This window comes from Elgaria multicarinata, chromosome 1, assembly GCF_023053635.1.
Source record: "Elgaria multicarinata webbii isolate HBS135686 ecotype San Diego chromosome 1, rElgMul1.1.pri, whole genome shotgun sequence".
Lineage (NCBI taxonomy): Eukaryota > Metazoa > Chordata > Lepidosauria > Squamata > Anguidae > Elgaria > Elgaria multicarinata.
In genome coordinates this window covers 88,356,019-88,371,998 of record NC_086171.1, presented here as the reverse complement: position 1 = coordinate 88,371,998, position 15,980 = coordinate 88,356,019, and the positions used below count along the sequence as shown (strand labels likewise).

At 40.4% G+C, this 15,980-nt stretch overlaps 2 protein-coding genes across 2 annotated transcripts in view; both read left to right on the top strand.

The window, feature by feature from the left end:
* Nucleotides 1-15,980, top strand: part of USO1 (USO1 vesicle transport factor) — a 306,934-nt gene that overhangs the window by 261,427 nt on the left and 29,527 nt on the right. The gene's annotated exons all lie outside the window — the stretch shown is intronic.
* On the top strand, nt 618-7,142 carry POMK (protein O-mannose kinase). The gene is made up of 3 exons (XM_063131513.1): nt 618-681; nt 3,170-3,477; nt 5,588-7,142. Exons 2-3 carry the CDS (start codon nt 3,196-3,198, stop codon nt 6,356-6,358), a joined length of 1,053 nt encoding a protein of 350 aa, XP_062987583.1. The 5' UTR covers nt 618-681; nt 3,170-3,195; the 3' UTR covers nt 6,359-7,142.

The following is a 15,980-nucleotide window of genomic DNA, read 5'->3' as shown; positions in this document are numbered from 1 at the left end:
GGGCCCCAACAGTTGTCAGTGCACTTCAGTACCACTATAAAGCAGTAGTGTAGATCCTGCAGTGCACTTCAATACTGCCATAAAGCAGTAGTGTGGCTCCTGCCTTTTATATACCACTTTCATAGTGGAATATCCTGCTTGGTGTAGATGAGCCCTCTGTCTCACACTGTGCGGGAGGAAGTGAAAAGGAGCAGTATGGCTGTCAGCTCAAGCCTTGAAAAACACACAGCTTGCCTCTTGATATTTCAAAACAAAATAAAAACGATAACATTGCAATGAGTTCTCTGGGGGAGGGGAGAAGGGACGGGGAGGAAGGTGAACCCTCCCTTTTCCACCCGGAGCACTATGCCCCACCCACTAGTGTGGACAGAACAGAGCAGGATGTAAACATACAAACATTTTGTATTTGTGTTTTTAAATTGTTGGTTGTTTCATTATGCTTTTAATTTTTGTGAACCGCCCAGAGAGCTTCGGCTATTGGGCGGTATAGAAATGAAATAAATAAATAAACAGAAATTCCAAATTAAAAGGGAACTCGGAGCCGTGTGTGGCTCTACATATTTTATCTCTATGTGCAAAGTGGGGTTGGGTTGCTCATGTGACTCAGAGCGGGGAATGCTGGGACTGCGTCATGTCGGCTGCAGGGAGTTCAGAATGGTTTGTGTAGATATCAGGAGTAAGGTAAGTGAACTCCACGCTGGCTGGGAATCATGGGAGTTGTAGTTCAGCACATCTGGCTGGGGAGGGCTCCTTTGAGGTACAAGCAGTAGCCTTAGGCACAAACTGGACAGAATTTGCTAGATGGCAGAGAAAATTGAGATGTTGCAAACATATAAGGAGAGGTTCTCAATTAGGGTTGCCATATTCTGAATCCACGAAACCGGGACAATTGGGGTGGGGGTGTCTAGGGTGTTGTTGTTTTTTTAAAAATTGAGCAATATGTAAAGATCTAGGGGGAAAAGAAACTATTTAAGCTTTAGTTATCTAACACTGCAATCCTATGTGGCAGAAACAAATCCTATTAAATTAAATAGGGCTTATTCCGAGGTAAGTACGCATAGGAATCCAGCCTAAAGTACTTAAGCAGCTGCAAATAAATAATAGGCAAAGAACAGTTTAAGCAAACAAACAGAAAAAAATGACACTAAATTACATTTCTAGTTCTCAAAAGCTAGAGGTGACTTCAATATGGAGACTTACACACCACTGAGCAGGCTTAAGGCATCATTTCAGAGGCTGGAATTTTTCCGGCCAGCTGGAACAGGAATCTGGGATTCTTGACTGACTGGCTGGGACATTTTGGAAATGCTTGGAAACCGTGACATTCCCAGTTTTCCGGGACATATGGCAACCCTATTCTTGATCAATCTTTTTTGGATCGATCTTTTTCTCATGGTTGCTTCACCCTACCCCGTTTATTTGGTTCATTAAATGATGTGCTTGCATATTTATTTGGAAGTAAATTCCGTTTTAGTTACTGGGACTCATTGCATAGGATTGCAATATTAATTGGTAAAGTACCACCAAGAGGTCAAGTTCCTGCAAGCAAAGAGATGGATGAAAAATATTAGAATTATTAAAGCAAATGCTTGAATGCTAAAACACCATAAAACAGAAAACGTGTTCTGCATTATTTACTGTTTATTTGGCCTCAGCTAATGCTTAGTCTTGAAAATCTGGGTCCTTTACCATGTTATGTTGCTGTAGTTAATATATGTCTCTTCCAGTTTAATAATGAGATGTCAACAGTACTGCATCTCAACATACACATTGTGTGTAAGTAGAGAAAGAGGAGTCAACAAAACAACCTATTTATCACTCGCTTTAAAAGGGAATCTTATGGCACACTCTAATGCATGCTTAGACAGAAAAAAGTCATATAATTCCCCACATGTCCCAGGATGTCTGGTTGGGAATGCTGGGAGTTGTACGACTTTTCTCTCTCCAAACATGCATAGGATTGTGCCTTGATATACCCATTTGAATTCCAAAGTTTTAGGTCATATACTATATAAAAGGTATGATTCTGTGAGGGACTTGGAGGTTGGGCCAGGTAGAGACTATCATTGTCAGTTCAATTCAATTCTAGTAGATATTATTCTGTGTTCATTTTGTAGCTAATGTATATTTCGTTTATAGTTTTTCCTTACCTTTACACTGTGCATCAGTTGAAAGACTTCTAAGGCTGCAGTCCTAAAGCAATCCAAATCAAGGCAAACATTTACAGTTGACAGTCCGAAAGGAAATTTACAACCAAGCAAATCAAACATTTAGAGCTTTTCTACACAAGGCTGTTAATCCGCTGTATCGACTTTTGGTCTCATCGCAGAATTGAGATCCAAGCACTACAGGAGGAGCATTTCCTTTCCTGCTTTTCCACTTCATAACTTCTAGTTGGCGCTGTGGTATAGTAGAATAACTCAAATACACAAAAGGAAATTGCACTTTCTTTCACTTTCACGACTGCTACAATTAAATATTTTACCTCAGTCTTGCTCATTTTGCTACTTCTGAAGAAAATTGCGAGAAACAAGTTGCGTGTCACTCCGGGTAAAATCCAACCAATAAAGCATGTGATATGCTCTATTTCACTAAATTAATACCTTTCAGAAATGTTATTGCAACTGTAATCTGAATGCTTAAGGCTTTGACTTGGTTCACACAATCAAAATAAGACACCATGGATTATGTAAACTACGGTACCATGGTGCCTTATTTTGATCATGTAAACTGTCCCTTTGTGTCTTTCTCAAGCAGTACATGTATGTGTATCTTTTGGAGACAAGTGATTCTGAAATAATTAGGTATTTTTGTTCCAAACATTAATGTGACTTCATACCAATTAGTAAAAGGGCTAGACAAATGAAACTAGTTGTATCTGAGTAATTTGAGTCACTGCGTGCATTAGTCTCCTGTGTGTGTACTGTTGTTCGCTGGATCATAATCTATAGTTGTAAAACCACAAAAATTGTTGGTAGAATTATTCACCTCCGAGCAGTTTATGTTTCAAGTTTAATGCCTGTTTATTTGAGGCTATAGCATTGCTATGTAAAGACAGAAGACCTTGACAGTGTTATAAAAACCCTGTCAAAACGTCTAACTCAAATCATTCCCCACCCCCAAGAATTTGTATGCTAAATTAACAATTTGTAACTCTTATATCTTACAGAAAATCTGAAAGATGATTGTTACAACATGGAGAAGAAATCCTATGACATCAAAACAGATCTTATACAAAAGTTGATTCCCCCAGTCTTGTTTCTGCTTCTGATTGTACTGCTTGTGAACCTGTTCCTTTATCAATACTTTAGTCATGTATATTTTTCCTATGGGCAGGCCAACATTGAACACAATTTCTGTCCACATGGATATTTCAAATTAGGAATCCTGAAGAACTGTTCACCATGGTTGTCCTGTGAGACCATGAAAAGAGAAGTCCGCAAACTGAAACGCGTTGGTGAAGGGGCTGTGAAAAGGGTTGGTTTATTATTACACATCTCAAAAATAATAAAGATGTTGTTCTATAAATTCACCATGCATGCTTTCTGACTTGGTGACAACTCTATTCTAATCAGAGTCATGTGTCTTCACGTGTGCTTCCAAAAAAAGTTATTCTAAATGATATACTGACTTTTATAGTACTGTTTTGTGTATTGGTTTCAGCAAATATCAGAAATCAAAGTACACAGCAAGTTGTCATACTGCGTTAGTCCATCTAGCTCAACATGGGCCATTTCTACACCTGCCTTTTCCCCCAGGATTGTCTCGGGATTATCCCTGTGCATCCAAATGACACACAGGTGATCCCGGGAGCAGGCAGGGACAATCCCTCCATTTTCCTGGGATAATCCCTAGGTGTAGAAAGGGCCCTGGTCTGCACTTACTGGTAATAGTTTTCCAGGGTTTCAAATGGGAACATTTTACAGCCCTGCCTGGAAATGCCAGGGATTGAACCTTTTGCATGTAAAACATGTGCTCTACCACTGCTCTATCTGATGAAACTCAAATGTGTACATGTGAATGCTGAAATGTGTAAATGTCTGCAAGTAGATATATCTTAGATAACATTTCCCCACATTTTGGGATAACATCACGTGAATGCTTACAATAAAATTTAGGTGACTGGTATTCAATAAATAATGAATAATATTCATTGTTTCTAGTCACTCACAGGATTTTCCTGGGATTTATCAACATTTACCACATTTCAGACACTCAGCATTACATAGCATGCTGTGTTGTGACATAGACCTTGCCTCTTCTAGATTTTGTTTTGTTTTCTACATCAGGGATCATTGCCAATTGCAGGTAGTGATGGCTGAACTCTACTAATGTCAGTTTGAGATTGGACTTGTCAAATGGAGCTATTGGCCCGCAAATTAGAAAATAGCTTAGCTTTTACAAACCTAGTTATTTTTGGAAACCCTGCTGTGCTCCTGCTGACATCAATGAGAATGCAGTGGGGCTTTCAAGATCCCCTAGCCCCTCTGAGCTCGTGTATCTTTCATATGGTTTGGTGTTGCAACAGCAAAAAAAGACTCACTGGAGGCCTTCTTCTTGGTACTTGGGGATGCTAACATTCTAGCATGTGTCAGAAAGGTGGGCAGAGCAGTCATTTCAGTCAGAGCCAGAGAAGAACCTTTGGGCAAACAGTGCTTATTTCAGAATACAGATTACCATTATGAGAATGCCAAATTCATACCAACTTAAGCAATTGCAGTTATGTTAATGTCTCATTTTCTAGAGCAGACTTCTCCAACCTGGTGCCCTCCAGATGACTTGAACTACAACTCCCAACAGCCCCAGCCAGTATGGCCAATGGTCTGGTATGGGAAGTGTAGTCCAAAAAGTCTTAAGAGCATGAGGTTGGAAGGAAGGTTGTTTTAGAGTGTCAAATCTGGGAATCTGTAGGTATGAGTGGCATAGTGAAAATGTTGCTGACTTGCTACTTAGGGAATTCCTCATATCAACTTGCCATGGTAACAGTATTGGATTTGGTTTTCAGAGCTGTTAAGATTATGGAGATAACAGATGGGGAGTATACTGAACCCTTTAAATGCTTTATATAAATGCTTATTATTTCCCCTGATGTTCCTTTTTGGAACAATTAAACTCAGGCCGTAGCTAGACCTAAGGTTTATCCTGGGATCATCCAGGGTTCACCCCTGCCTGAGCACCGGATCCCCTGTGTGTCACCTAGATGAACAGGTTTGACCCCAGGACAATCCTGGGATAAACCTTAGGTCTAGCTATGGCCACAATATCCTCTGTAGTAGTTTGGATGCTTGATAATTGAGTTGGTTCCATTAAATCGGTATCAGAGGCAGTGAGCCCATATTTGCCAGTTGCTGGGGAACATGGGTGGGAAGGTGCTGTTGCATCATGTCCTGCGTGTGGGTCCCTGGCCGACAGCTTGTCGGCCATTGTGTGACCAGAGTCCTGGACTAGATGGACCCTTGGTCTGATCCAACATGGCTCATGTTCTTAAACCAGACTCATAGAACAAGTGAGATGATGAAAAGTTAGTGGCTATTAGTAGCTGTATTGTGCCTTTGAGGATAAATAAATAAATTCTCTTTGTTTTTAGGTCTTCCTTTCTGAATGGAAGGAAAATAAAGTTGCTCTTTCCCAGCTAACTATGCCGGAGTTACAAGAGGACTTTATTCATGGGCTTCAGATGCTGAAATTTCTACAAAGCAAGTATGTGGTCAAACTGCTTGGATATTGTGAGGAGGAGTTCATGGTCCTTACAGAGTACCATCCATTCGGGTCCCTGAAGAATCTGAATGAGATCCTGAATCTTCCAAAATACAAGAACTCTAACACATGGTATAACAGGTTCCTGCTTGCTATAGATTATGTGAGCATCATCCATTACCTGCACAACAGTCCCCTGGGCACTTTTGTAATGTGTGACTCTAGTGACTTGGATAAAGTACTTTCACAGTACTTACTGACAAGCAGTTTCCATGTTGTTGTGAATGATTTGGACGCTTTGCCTCTTGTGAACAAGAGTGCTGGTCAGTTGATCAAGTGTGGCCATCGAGAGCTGCAGGGTGAATTTGTTGCTCCTGAACAACTTTGGCCTTACGGAAGAGGAACGCCTTTTGAAGATAGCCTCATGCCTCCATATGATGAAATGACAGACATATGGAAAATCCCTGATGTTTCCAACTTTCTCCTGGGAGAAGTTGATGGGAGTGATCTTGTCAGATTTCACCTCTTTGACATCCATCTGGCATGTAAGAAAAGCCCAGCTGAAAGACCTTCTGCTCAAATGATTTTGGACACATATAGGAAAGTACTAGCATCACTTGTTAGAGAAACAGTCACGCCAAGAACGAGGGACATGTTATAAAAAAATACCAATGGACATATTTTGGTATCTGGATATGGCTAGCATCCGTTGTTACTTGACTCTTTTTCCTGATTTGAATAGTAGCAACAATAGTTGTAAACTGCCCAGAGAGCTTCTGCTATGGGGTGGTATAGAAATGAAATAATAATTAATTAATTAATTACACGGGGCTGGTTGAAGCATAAACATAAGTGGTGAAACTCTAAAATGTTTTCTTAAAGATGTCTCTGACACATTTTAGAGAGAATGGGAGAAAAGTGGTACGTCCTCTGTTTGGAAAACTCAGATTTTTGAATGGATATTTCTTTAATCAACTTGACACAGGCTTGTTGAAATAATAGAGGTAACTAAATTTTTTGACAGAAGTAATTCAAGTAGTTCTTGTTCATTCTTACCATAGTGTGAAATAATTGTTTACTGTGCTTCTCTCTTGTAGCATTTTTTTAACCAAGGATCCCCATCTCTTCCATCCAGCAACGTGGAACAGAAAATTTCTCAGAATAGAAAAGTCCCTGGTGCTTAATTTTTCCATGGGAAATTTTCTATTTCATAAGTTCAGTAGTAACAATGAAAGGTCACCAATTGCAAATACAATAATAGACAAGTTTGGCAGTTTCAAAGTTGTAGATGAGTGGTTGTCAGCATATCCTGTATAGTTCTTTAGTTTACTAAAATTTATTAGTGTGTCAACAGTTTTCTTTTTTTTCTGACATGAAAAGAATATAAAGGAAGTACATGCTATTATCTTTACAAGTATTTTAATAAAAAGTTCTAAACAATATAACATTTAAATCACATGTTTTAATTTTCCCCTAAAATATTTCAGGTCAAATATTTGTGGTATACTGGGACAAAAATATAACAATGGAGTATTTTTTTTAAAGTGTGGTTTACTAAATACAAGTAAAGTAACATGTTAAATTAGACCACTCTCTAGAACAACCTTTTCCAACTTGGTGCCCTTCAGATGTCTTGGACTTCAACTCCCATCAGCCCCAGTCAGCATGGTCAATAGTCAGGAACGCTAGGGGTTTTAGTCAAAAACATTTAGAAGACACCAGATTGAGGAAGGCTACCACAGGAGATCTGAACATTTTCTGATGCAAATTAACCTAATTTGCAAAGGAAAAATTCCCAGAAAATTTTCCAATTCAAAATGTTCTGGAAAACCCATATCATTACCTCCAAGAACTGCTCCTTGGAACCTAATTGCCTCCAGTCTAATATTAAGGTGGTCCTGAATACCATTGAACTAGGTCTGTTTCTTGTTATTGACTATGCCCTGGTTTGCATGTTATGACCATGGTTTAAACAAACCATGGATTGTCATGCACGAGCAAGAGATAGCAGGGGTTCTGCCTCTCACATACCTGGCACTTCCACTTTTAATGAACAAGCTACGTCCAGATCACTCTTTGGTTGTTGATTGAGACATGTGCATCCAGAGTGCCAGGGGCTAAACAACGCAGTGGTTAACCCATGGTTTGTTGTTGGGTAAATCGTTGGTTTTTTTAGCCCCTAAACAACTGAGCAGAATCTGAAAGTGGAGTGAACAGTTCTGCAGCCAGCTGTGATTAGTGCAGGAATAAGTTATGGTTTCAAAGGTAACTGCCATGTCTGAAGCAAGCATTGCTGTGTAAGGTCAGATTAGATGTTACAAAGCAAACACTAGATTACCAATCCCATATTTTTCTTGTAACACTAATGACAGGCGTGGGCATTTTCAAGGGAAAACCCTTGTCCTGTTTTTAAAGGGTTTTTTCCCTTCCTGACATGCTCTGAAACTGGGAGTGATTCCAACTGAGGAAACTATTTGCAGGGGATAATTAGCAGGTATGTGTGAAGTTAATTACCCCACCACCAAGGTGGATTTTTTTTAGCAAGAAAAGGGACCAGTTTAAGTTATTTATTGATTTGATATTTTTATACCATGTAATATACTAAACTTTCTAACCAGTTCCCATTAAAAATACTGTATTTCCCATTGATGCTACTTCAACAATGATTTCCTAAACAGTGATGTAGATAATTTAGTACTGGTTTTTGTCTATGGATTTGGGCAGGAATGTAGCATTTACTGTGGTTTGTATGTTAATTTTTTAGTGCTTTTTAGATGTTACAGCAGCTGCACAGGAGTTGCTTTTCCATGGGTTCATCTCATGATACTGCTGTAACATCTAAAGGTCTGCCATTACAGTGCCACCGACCGGGATGATTACCATGCAATTGTCACCTGTCTGGGATCAGGGATGACAATCAGGTGGTAGGGACCTGCACAATTGGCCCTGCCCATATGGTAGCAGGCTGTTAAATGCTACAGCAACATAGTGAGGTGAACTTCTCAAAATATTTAATTTTGCTGTGACATCTAAAACAGATGTTACAAACTTGTGGCCTTCCATATGTTTTGGCCTACAACTCCCAGCATCCCTCACTATTGGCTATGTTGGCTAGAACATTTTATTTTTATTTTATACTGTAATTTTAAACTTTTATTTGGTATCTTATTTATTTATTTATTTTATTACATTTATATACCGCCCCACAGCCGAAGCTCTCTGGGTGGTTCATGTCATATTTAATGGTTTTATTGCCCACCCCTGACCTACAGAACTACATGATATATCTTATAAAAGCACCAGATGGCAGTAGACAATGGAATGTTTTATTAGATGCACATCTTTTGGTTTTTTGGTTTTTTAAAAAAAAATCCAAAATAGCCATTCCCTAGTTAAAGGTTAACAATGGCTGACCTAATAAGAGGTGAGGCTTTTATGACAATAGGGTGATCAATGGCCACAGTGTAAACATGTGAAATACTATGAAACAATTATAGCAGAGGTTCCACAGGAGGGAATAAACCAAGCCTATATCCTCAACTCATGTTTCCAACCTATGTACCACTGAGCTGTGAGGTCTCTGGGAACAATAAACCTGCAGAAGATTGGAGGGCTGTGTCAAGTCTCCAATGTTCTGTCAAACTGACATGGGACAAACTATCAGTGAGACTTCTTTATTACAGGAAATCCCCTGGTAAAAGCTTAATGGCCATGTTAGAGAAGTCTCTCCATTTTTAAAAGGAAATACACCAAGCAAAATGTCATGATGTCCTGTATGTGAGAATGTCTCCTTGAGTGCATCCTTCTTATCTAACATAAACAAGAACCCTGGCTCCAGTGCTGCTGTGTCAGAGTTAACTTCTGTAACTTACTGTCAGGCCAAAGGTATTGTTGACAGAACAGAGAGAATTGTTTAGCATAATTAGCTATGCCCCAGTGTTATGTTCTGATTGGTTAATGCTGCAACAGGGCCCTGCCCCTTGCAAGCTCAAATACTGTACTGTATTCCCTATGTCTTTTGTCTGATTGCTCCCTTTGAAGAGACCAGGCCTTGATTGCTAATCAATAAAGCGCTTTTGAACCCTCTGTCGCTGGAATGGTGGAGTTGTGCTTAAGGGCTTTTTGGATTTCGTCCTTGGGTGAAAAGAACATTGATCTAACAGTCACATACTTCAGAAATCATATAGCTGATGGTCAGAGCTATGGGCTCCAAGAATTCCAAAACAGTCAAAAGTTAATCATTACAATAGCACATGGTTTCCCCGCTGCCATCTCCACCGTTCACAGGGGGAAATTCTTGAAAGGCTTTAACAAACCACCCCAAGGGAGCTAGTCCAACCGTGGATCATTCATTGGTAACTCAAGGGAACATGGTCAAGGCCTAAACAAGATCATGGGGAAGGTAAAAACCTCGGGCACAAGGAGTCCTGTGCTTCTGCTTTAGCTCTGGGAATCACCCCCACCCCTGCCCCACGACGCTGGATTTGATATGTTTAAAGAAAAATTAAACAAATGCTTACTTCTGCGTACATTTTAAAGATAAAGAAATCAAAATTGGCACAGTAATAGATATTAAGGAGAGCTTTAAGCATACCAAATTTGAATCAGATTGGGTCATCCGTTGATTTTTTTTAATGATTTTTACATTTCCCCCCTTAATCCCATTTCCTGGTATGCAAAGGATCTTAGGAGCGCTGCCGCCCGGGGTGTGATTTAACAACCACAGCTAAACGCTGTAGGGGATAATTCGAGGGAAACAGGTATGAAGCTGTCAGTCTTCCTTCCCCTGAGCAAATAGGCTCACCTCTTCCCCTAATGAAGTGCAGGGTTGGAGTGTGACAAGAGTTAAACAGCAACCCCAAGGTCCAGCAATTTCCAGAGTAGTGGCCTTTCAGTTAATGAGTATGCTGAGGAATAGAGCACAAATCACCAACCTTGGGAACTCCTGAACCTGAGGCTAACTATATATATGACACAAAAGAGGAAAGTTGCCCAGTCAAATTTCTAAAGCAAAATGAATTCCAAGAACTTTTCTGTCTACTTCTCTCAGATGTGTCATTGGAAGATGGCATACTCTTAGGCCCAGAAGTTCCTGAGGAGACATGTTTAAGACCTTAGGCCTAAAACTGTGTACTTTGAATGCAACTCTGGTTTAATGCATGTTGGCATGGAACAGGAAGGAAAGAGGAGCATGCAGTTGGCAGTGCTTGTCTGAATTTGACGTTTATATCTGGCGGGGGCGGCAGAAGCTCTAGCGAACAGAAAACAACCTGTTTCAAACAAATTCAATCAGGAATAGGGAGCTTTATCTCCGATGACATAAACATAATAATTTTATCAGATTGTGTTCCTACGTTTTATGCTTAATGGATCAACAATTACAGGGGCTAACCATAACCATTAAAAATAATATGGTTAAAACCTACCATTTACTTTCAAAATTGGTTCCCTTTGGCAGCTTAAATTAAGCAGACTTTTATTACACAGTGATTCCGTGGAAGTGGCTGTGTTTCAAGATACTGTAATTACTATTTAGCAGAATTGACTGCTCCGCTCAAGACCTATGGTTATGTATTTGGCATCCAACTGAAAGTGAAGGGACAACCAAGATTAGTGCATCTTTTTGTTATATCTCACATCTTTTTAACAAACAGAAATGACTGAAAGGTTGTTATATAAATGAAAACATTGTGTAGAACTGGTAACTAATTACATGTGTCAGTTAATGTTGGGAAGTGTAGTTGACTTACAACAGAGTTGCCTTATACAAAGAAAGCGTGGTAACACAGCATTTATTATGAAAGGGAATAAACTCTCGCTAGAGCAAGTCTAGAAGTTCAAATCAACTTACTTAATGCTTTTATACAAATCATCGAAGAAGACTGCTTAACACTGTTCAATGACAAACAACCCCTAAAGCTAGGTGCGTGAGTGTAAGTAAGTGAAGACATGAAATATGGTTACTTGCTTCCCTCAAAGAGACACTACATGAAGGGGAAGAGGAAAGAGTAGAAGAAAGGAACCAATCAAGTTAGAGGACCACAAGGCAAGTGGCTGTTAAGAAAACATATCCTCTGTCACACAACCCCAGTGTTTGGAAGTATGTGGAATTGTTCTTATTATGCAACAATTAATACCTTTTCAGTCTTGCTACCCTTTAAGCCATTATTTTATCTGCTTTTCTAATTTATTTTCTTTATCCTTCCCGCTTGTGGTTGGCATAGATTTCTATACTCTAAAAAAATGGTCAGCATAGTAATTCTTGTGTAAAGGTGCCTTAAAGAGTGAGTCTTAATATAAGAAGAGCCTTGATGAATGCTTAAACCAAAGGTCCATCTAGTCCAACATCCTGTTTCCAATGGCAACTTGCCAGATGTTCCTAGGAAGTCCGTAAGCAGGGTGTGAAGACAACAGGCCTTATCTGCTTTTTGGTTCCAAACTAGTGGTATCCAAAGGCATACTGCTTCTAAAACCTGAAGGATCCATTTAACTTCCATGGTTAATAGCTGCACCTGTCCTACATTAATTGGTCACTACAGCCATATAAGCCGGTGGCCATCACTACATCTTGTGGGAGCCATTTCCATAAGTATGAAAAAAAACTTGTTTGGGGTGGCAGAATCCTGGGTGGTAAAATCTGAGTGAAATTAGTCAATTGCTTTATTGATGAATATTTATTTATTTATTACATTTTTATACCGCCCAATAGCCGAAGCTTTATTTAGAATATTTAGAATTTAGAATATTTTCTAAAAGTTCATGTAGCTTCCACTCTTCTCACTTTTTTTACGTTTTTTGCCTCTAGGTTGGCAATGGGAGTACTTCGGGAGGATAGGTAAGTCCCAAGGGGACTTTAACTACAAACTCCTAGAGTAGTGGATAGCGTGCAGTAGTTACTATCTGTCTGGATGTGAGGGTTTGATCCTTCTATCAGCCTGTCACATATCATCAGGTCTGCTCTGGGGTGGGTGAAGAGGAGATGGCTTGACCCTGGGCCCCTGACAAGCCTTTAAAAACAAAACAAAAAATGCAAGCCATTCACATGAGCTGATGTCCCCTGTGTGACCAAGGCCCCCCCAAACTCCATTGCCCAGTGCCCCCAGATTCCTTTGGGCAGTCCTGCATATCATATTACTCAGTCACATCTTTTCTGTTCACACAGGCACATATCTCTAAATTTGTTTTTAAACTGTACTACTAAATTGAACCTGCTCCACTGAAGAGTTGATCTCATTCCATAGAATCATAGAATAGCAGAGTTGGAAGGGGCCAACAAGGCCATCGAGTCCAACCCCCTGCTCAATGCAGGAATCCACCCTAAAGCATCCCTGACAGATGGTTGTCCAGCTGCCTCTTGAAGGCCTCTAGTGTGGGAGAGCCCACAACCTCCCTAGGTCACTGATTCCATTGTCGTACTGCTCTAACAGTCAGGAAGGTTTTCCTGATGTCCAGCTGGAATCTGGCTTCCTTTAACTTGAGCCCGTTATTCCGTGTCCTGCACTCTGGGAGGACCGAGAAGAGATCCTGGCCCTCCTCTGTGTGACAACCTTTTAAGTATTTGAAGAGTGCTATCATGTCTCCCCTCAATCTTCTCTTCTCCAGGCTAAACATCCCCAATGCCGCAGGCAAAAAGCGGTTCCAGAACAAGACAGTCAGTGTAAGTTAATTGTTTGATTCCTTCCTGGTCTCCCTTGAGAAAAGCAATGTTCTCTTGCAAAATGATGTGGAACCTTTCTAAAAGAAAACGAAGCCCTGTTCTACTATAATTTACTTGAATAAAAGTTTCAATTCATTGTTCTAAATAATGTGTGTGTAAAAATATATAGAAAACTCTGTATTCAGTGGTTCTCATGACACTATGGTGCTTCTTTGGTGTGTTTTAATGAAATCTTGTTATGTCTAACTGGTATTTATCATTTTCCTGCATTACTTAACTTAATTTCCCCTTCAATTAAGGGGAAATGAGGGTTACTTTTTTCTTTTCTTAATTTGTATGTTCCAAGGATGAGAAACTGTTTAAATCTATCATCTACACGGGCGCTTTGCCCCTGGATTGCTTCGGAGTGGTGGAAGGTGATCTACATGATGCAGCCACCACTCCGAAGCAATCCAGGGGCAAAGACCCAAAGGTCTGCACTAAAAAAATCAGGTACTTACCCGTATTTTTTTCCCCTTAAGCCTCTGCGGAGCCTTGTTTAGAAAAATAAACAAATTAAAGGGAGGGTTGGAAAAACCACCAGAGAGGTAGCACCCTGTTCCTCCCCACTTAGCTGTAAATGCGATCTTTCACATTTACTGCTTTTTTTAAAAAAAGTCAGTGCCATTTAAAACACACAAAAAACACTCTCTACCCATGGAAGAGGGGGTGCAGATGCTCCCAGGTGCCCCCAGACTGGCCGCTTGAGTGCTCAGCTGGGCGGGTGCAGTGACGACGGAAAAGGCCACAACTGCACTTCCTCTGATGTAGATGGTCAGAAGGAGCATCAATACAGCTGTGCCACGGCTCACACTGCCAAGTACAGCATTGGTGTCATGAAGGCAAGGGCCTGGTCTTCAAGCTGAGCCCCACCCATGTTACATTTTCTAAATTTGGGGCAACCCCTACAAATCATTTACTGTTTTACTCTGTACAGCACCATGTACATTGATGGTGCTATATAAATAAATAAATAAATAATAATAATAAAAGTTTGCATTAGGTTTTTTTTTAATACAGAGAAATAACACCAGTCAGTATCCACAATTTGCTACAATTACCACTCCCTTACCCTCCACAATAACACTAGCTGTTCATCAGCAACTCTGCAACGTATTGTTCAGCTACACAGACAAAATTAAATACAGGAGATAAAAGGCACTGAGAAGTCAGGAAGAGAAGGAAAGGAAAGCAGAAAGGCAGGGAAGGGAACAGGGAAGAGTGACTACTCAGTAACGCTCGGATATTCTCTCACAGATTTAGGTTTACTATCAAACAGATCCGGGAATGTGTGTCAAATATACAGATTCCCCCCCCCCCCCCCACATCTCTCATTCGTAGGCTACTCATAGAATCAGAGATCTGTGCCCCTTTCCAGTGTCCTATTTCACAGGGACAAATTCCTAATGAAATTCCACTCATTTCCCGACAAACATGTGAACTGCAATATTTTGCTCCTCAAACATTTACTTGATTGATTAGTTTAATCGTCCTTCTATGAAAGTTGTTTGAAACTGTTTCATATGTAGATTTTCATCCTCGTTTAATCCTCTTTTCACCCTTCCTTATCCCTACTGAAAGTATTGTTCCAGGTAATATTGAGTGCATTTTGTCATTCTGTTTAGGGCGTAATCCTATGCATGTTTAGACCGAAAAAAAGTCCTACAAGAATCTGGATGGGCATGCTGGGAGTTGTAGGATTTTTTCCATCTAAACATGCATAGAATGCACCCTAAGTGACTATACATTAGGTTGCACCAAGGATAAATCTAGTTAAGTTGCCACCTCTATCCTGTTCCGTGGGATAGAGGTGATTTTTCTGGTCCAGTCCATGGAGGCAGATGTGCTATGTAACTTGATTGGTTTTGGGGGGGATAGGGGTGGGTTGCTCTGTAAAAATCATATGAAAACAAGAGGATCCCTAACTTGGAGCCATGTTTTTGTGCTGTGGCTGTGCCCATGAGTGGTGAATCCCTCGTTTTTATGGTTCAGTCTGTGGGGGCAGATGTGCTCTGTGATTAGACTGTGGTTTGCAAGGAACACGAGGTTCCCTTTCTCGAATCCACATTTTTGCACTCTGGAGGTCCTCGCATGTGGCAGACCCCTGGTTTCTGTGGTTCAGTCTGTGCGTGCAGATGTGCTCTGTAATATGCTAGTGTTTTGGAGGATTTGCTTTGTAAAAATCATGAGGATCCCTGCTTTGGATCCATGGTTTTGCATTGTGACCGCGCTCACAAGTGGTGGGTCCATGATTTTTCAGATACAGTCCATGGAAGCAGATTTGCTCTGTGATTGGATGGTGTCTTCTTTGAAAATCATATGAAATCATGAGGATACATTTTTTATTTCATGGATCCTTGTTTTACTTTCTCCCGAAATCCAGGATGTTAATGTAGCTGTGAGTGGGTAACAGCAAGTCCACCCCAAATTACAAGATAGCCCCTATCTGGACAGGGATAACCTAGCTTCAGTTGTCCATACTGTGGTAACCTCCAAATTAGATTACTGCAATGCTCTCTACATGGGGCAGCCCTTGAAGACAGTTCGGAAGCTGCAGCTTGTGCAAAATGTGGCGGCCAGTTGATAG

Bases quoted from the DNA above. Each gene is read 5' to 3' on its own strand.
- POMK (XM_063131513.1), top strand. From the start codon at position 3,196: ATGGAGAAGAAATCCTATGACATCAAAACAGATCTTATACAAAAGTTG. The intron at 3,478-5,587 runs GTTGGTTTATTA...CTTTGTTTTTAG, and splicing joins GTGAAGGGGCTGTGAAAAGG to GTCTTCCTTTCTGAATGGAA.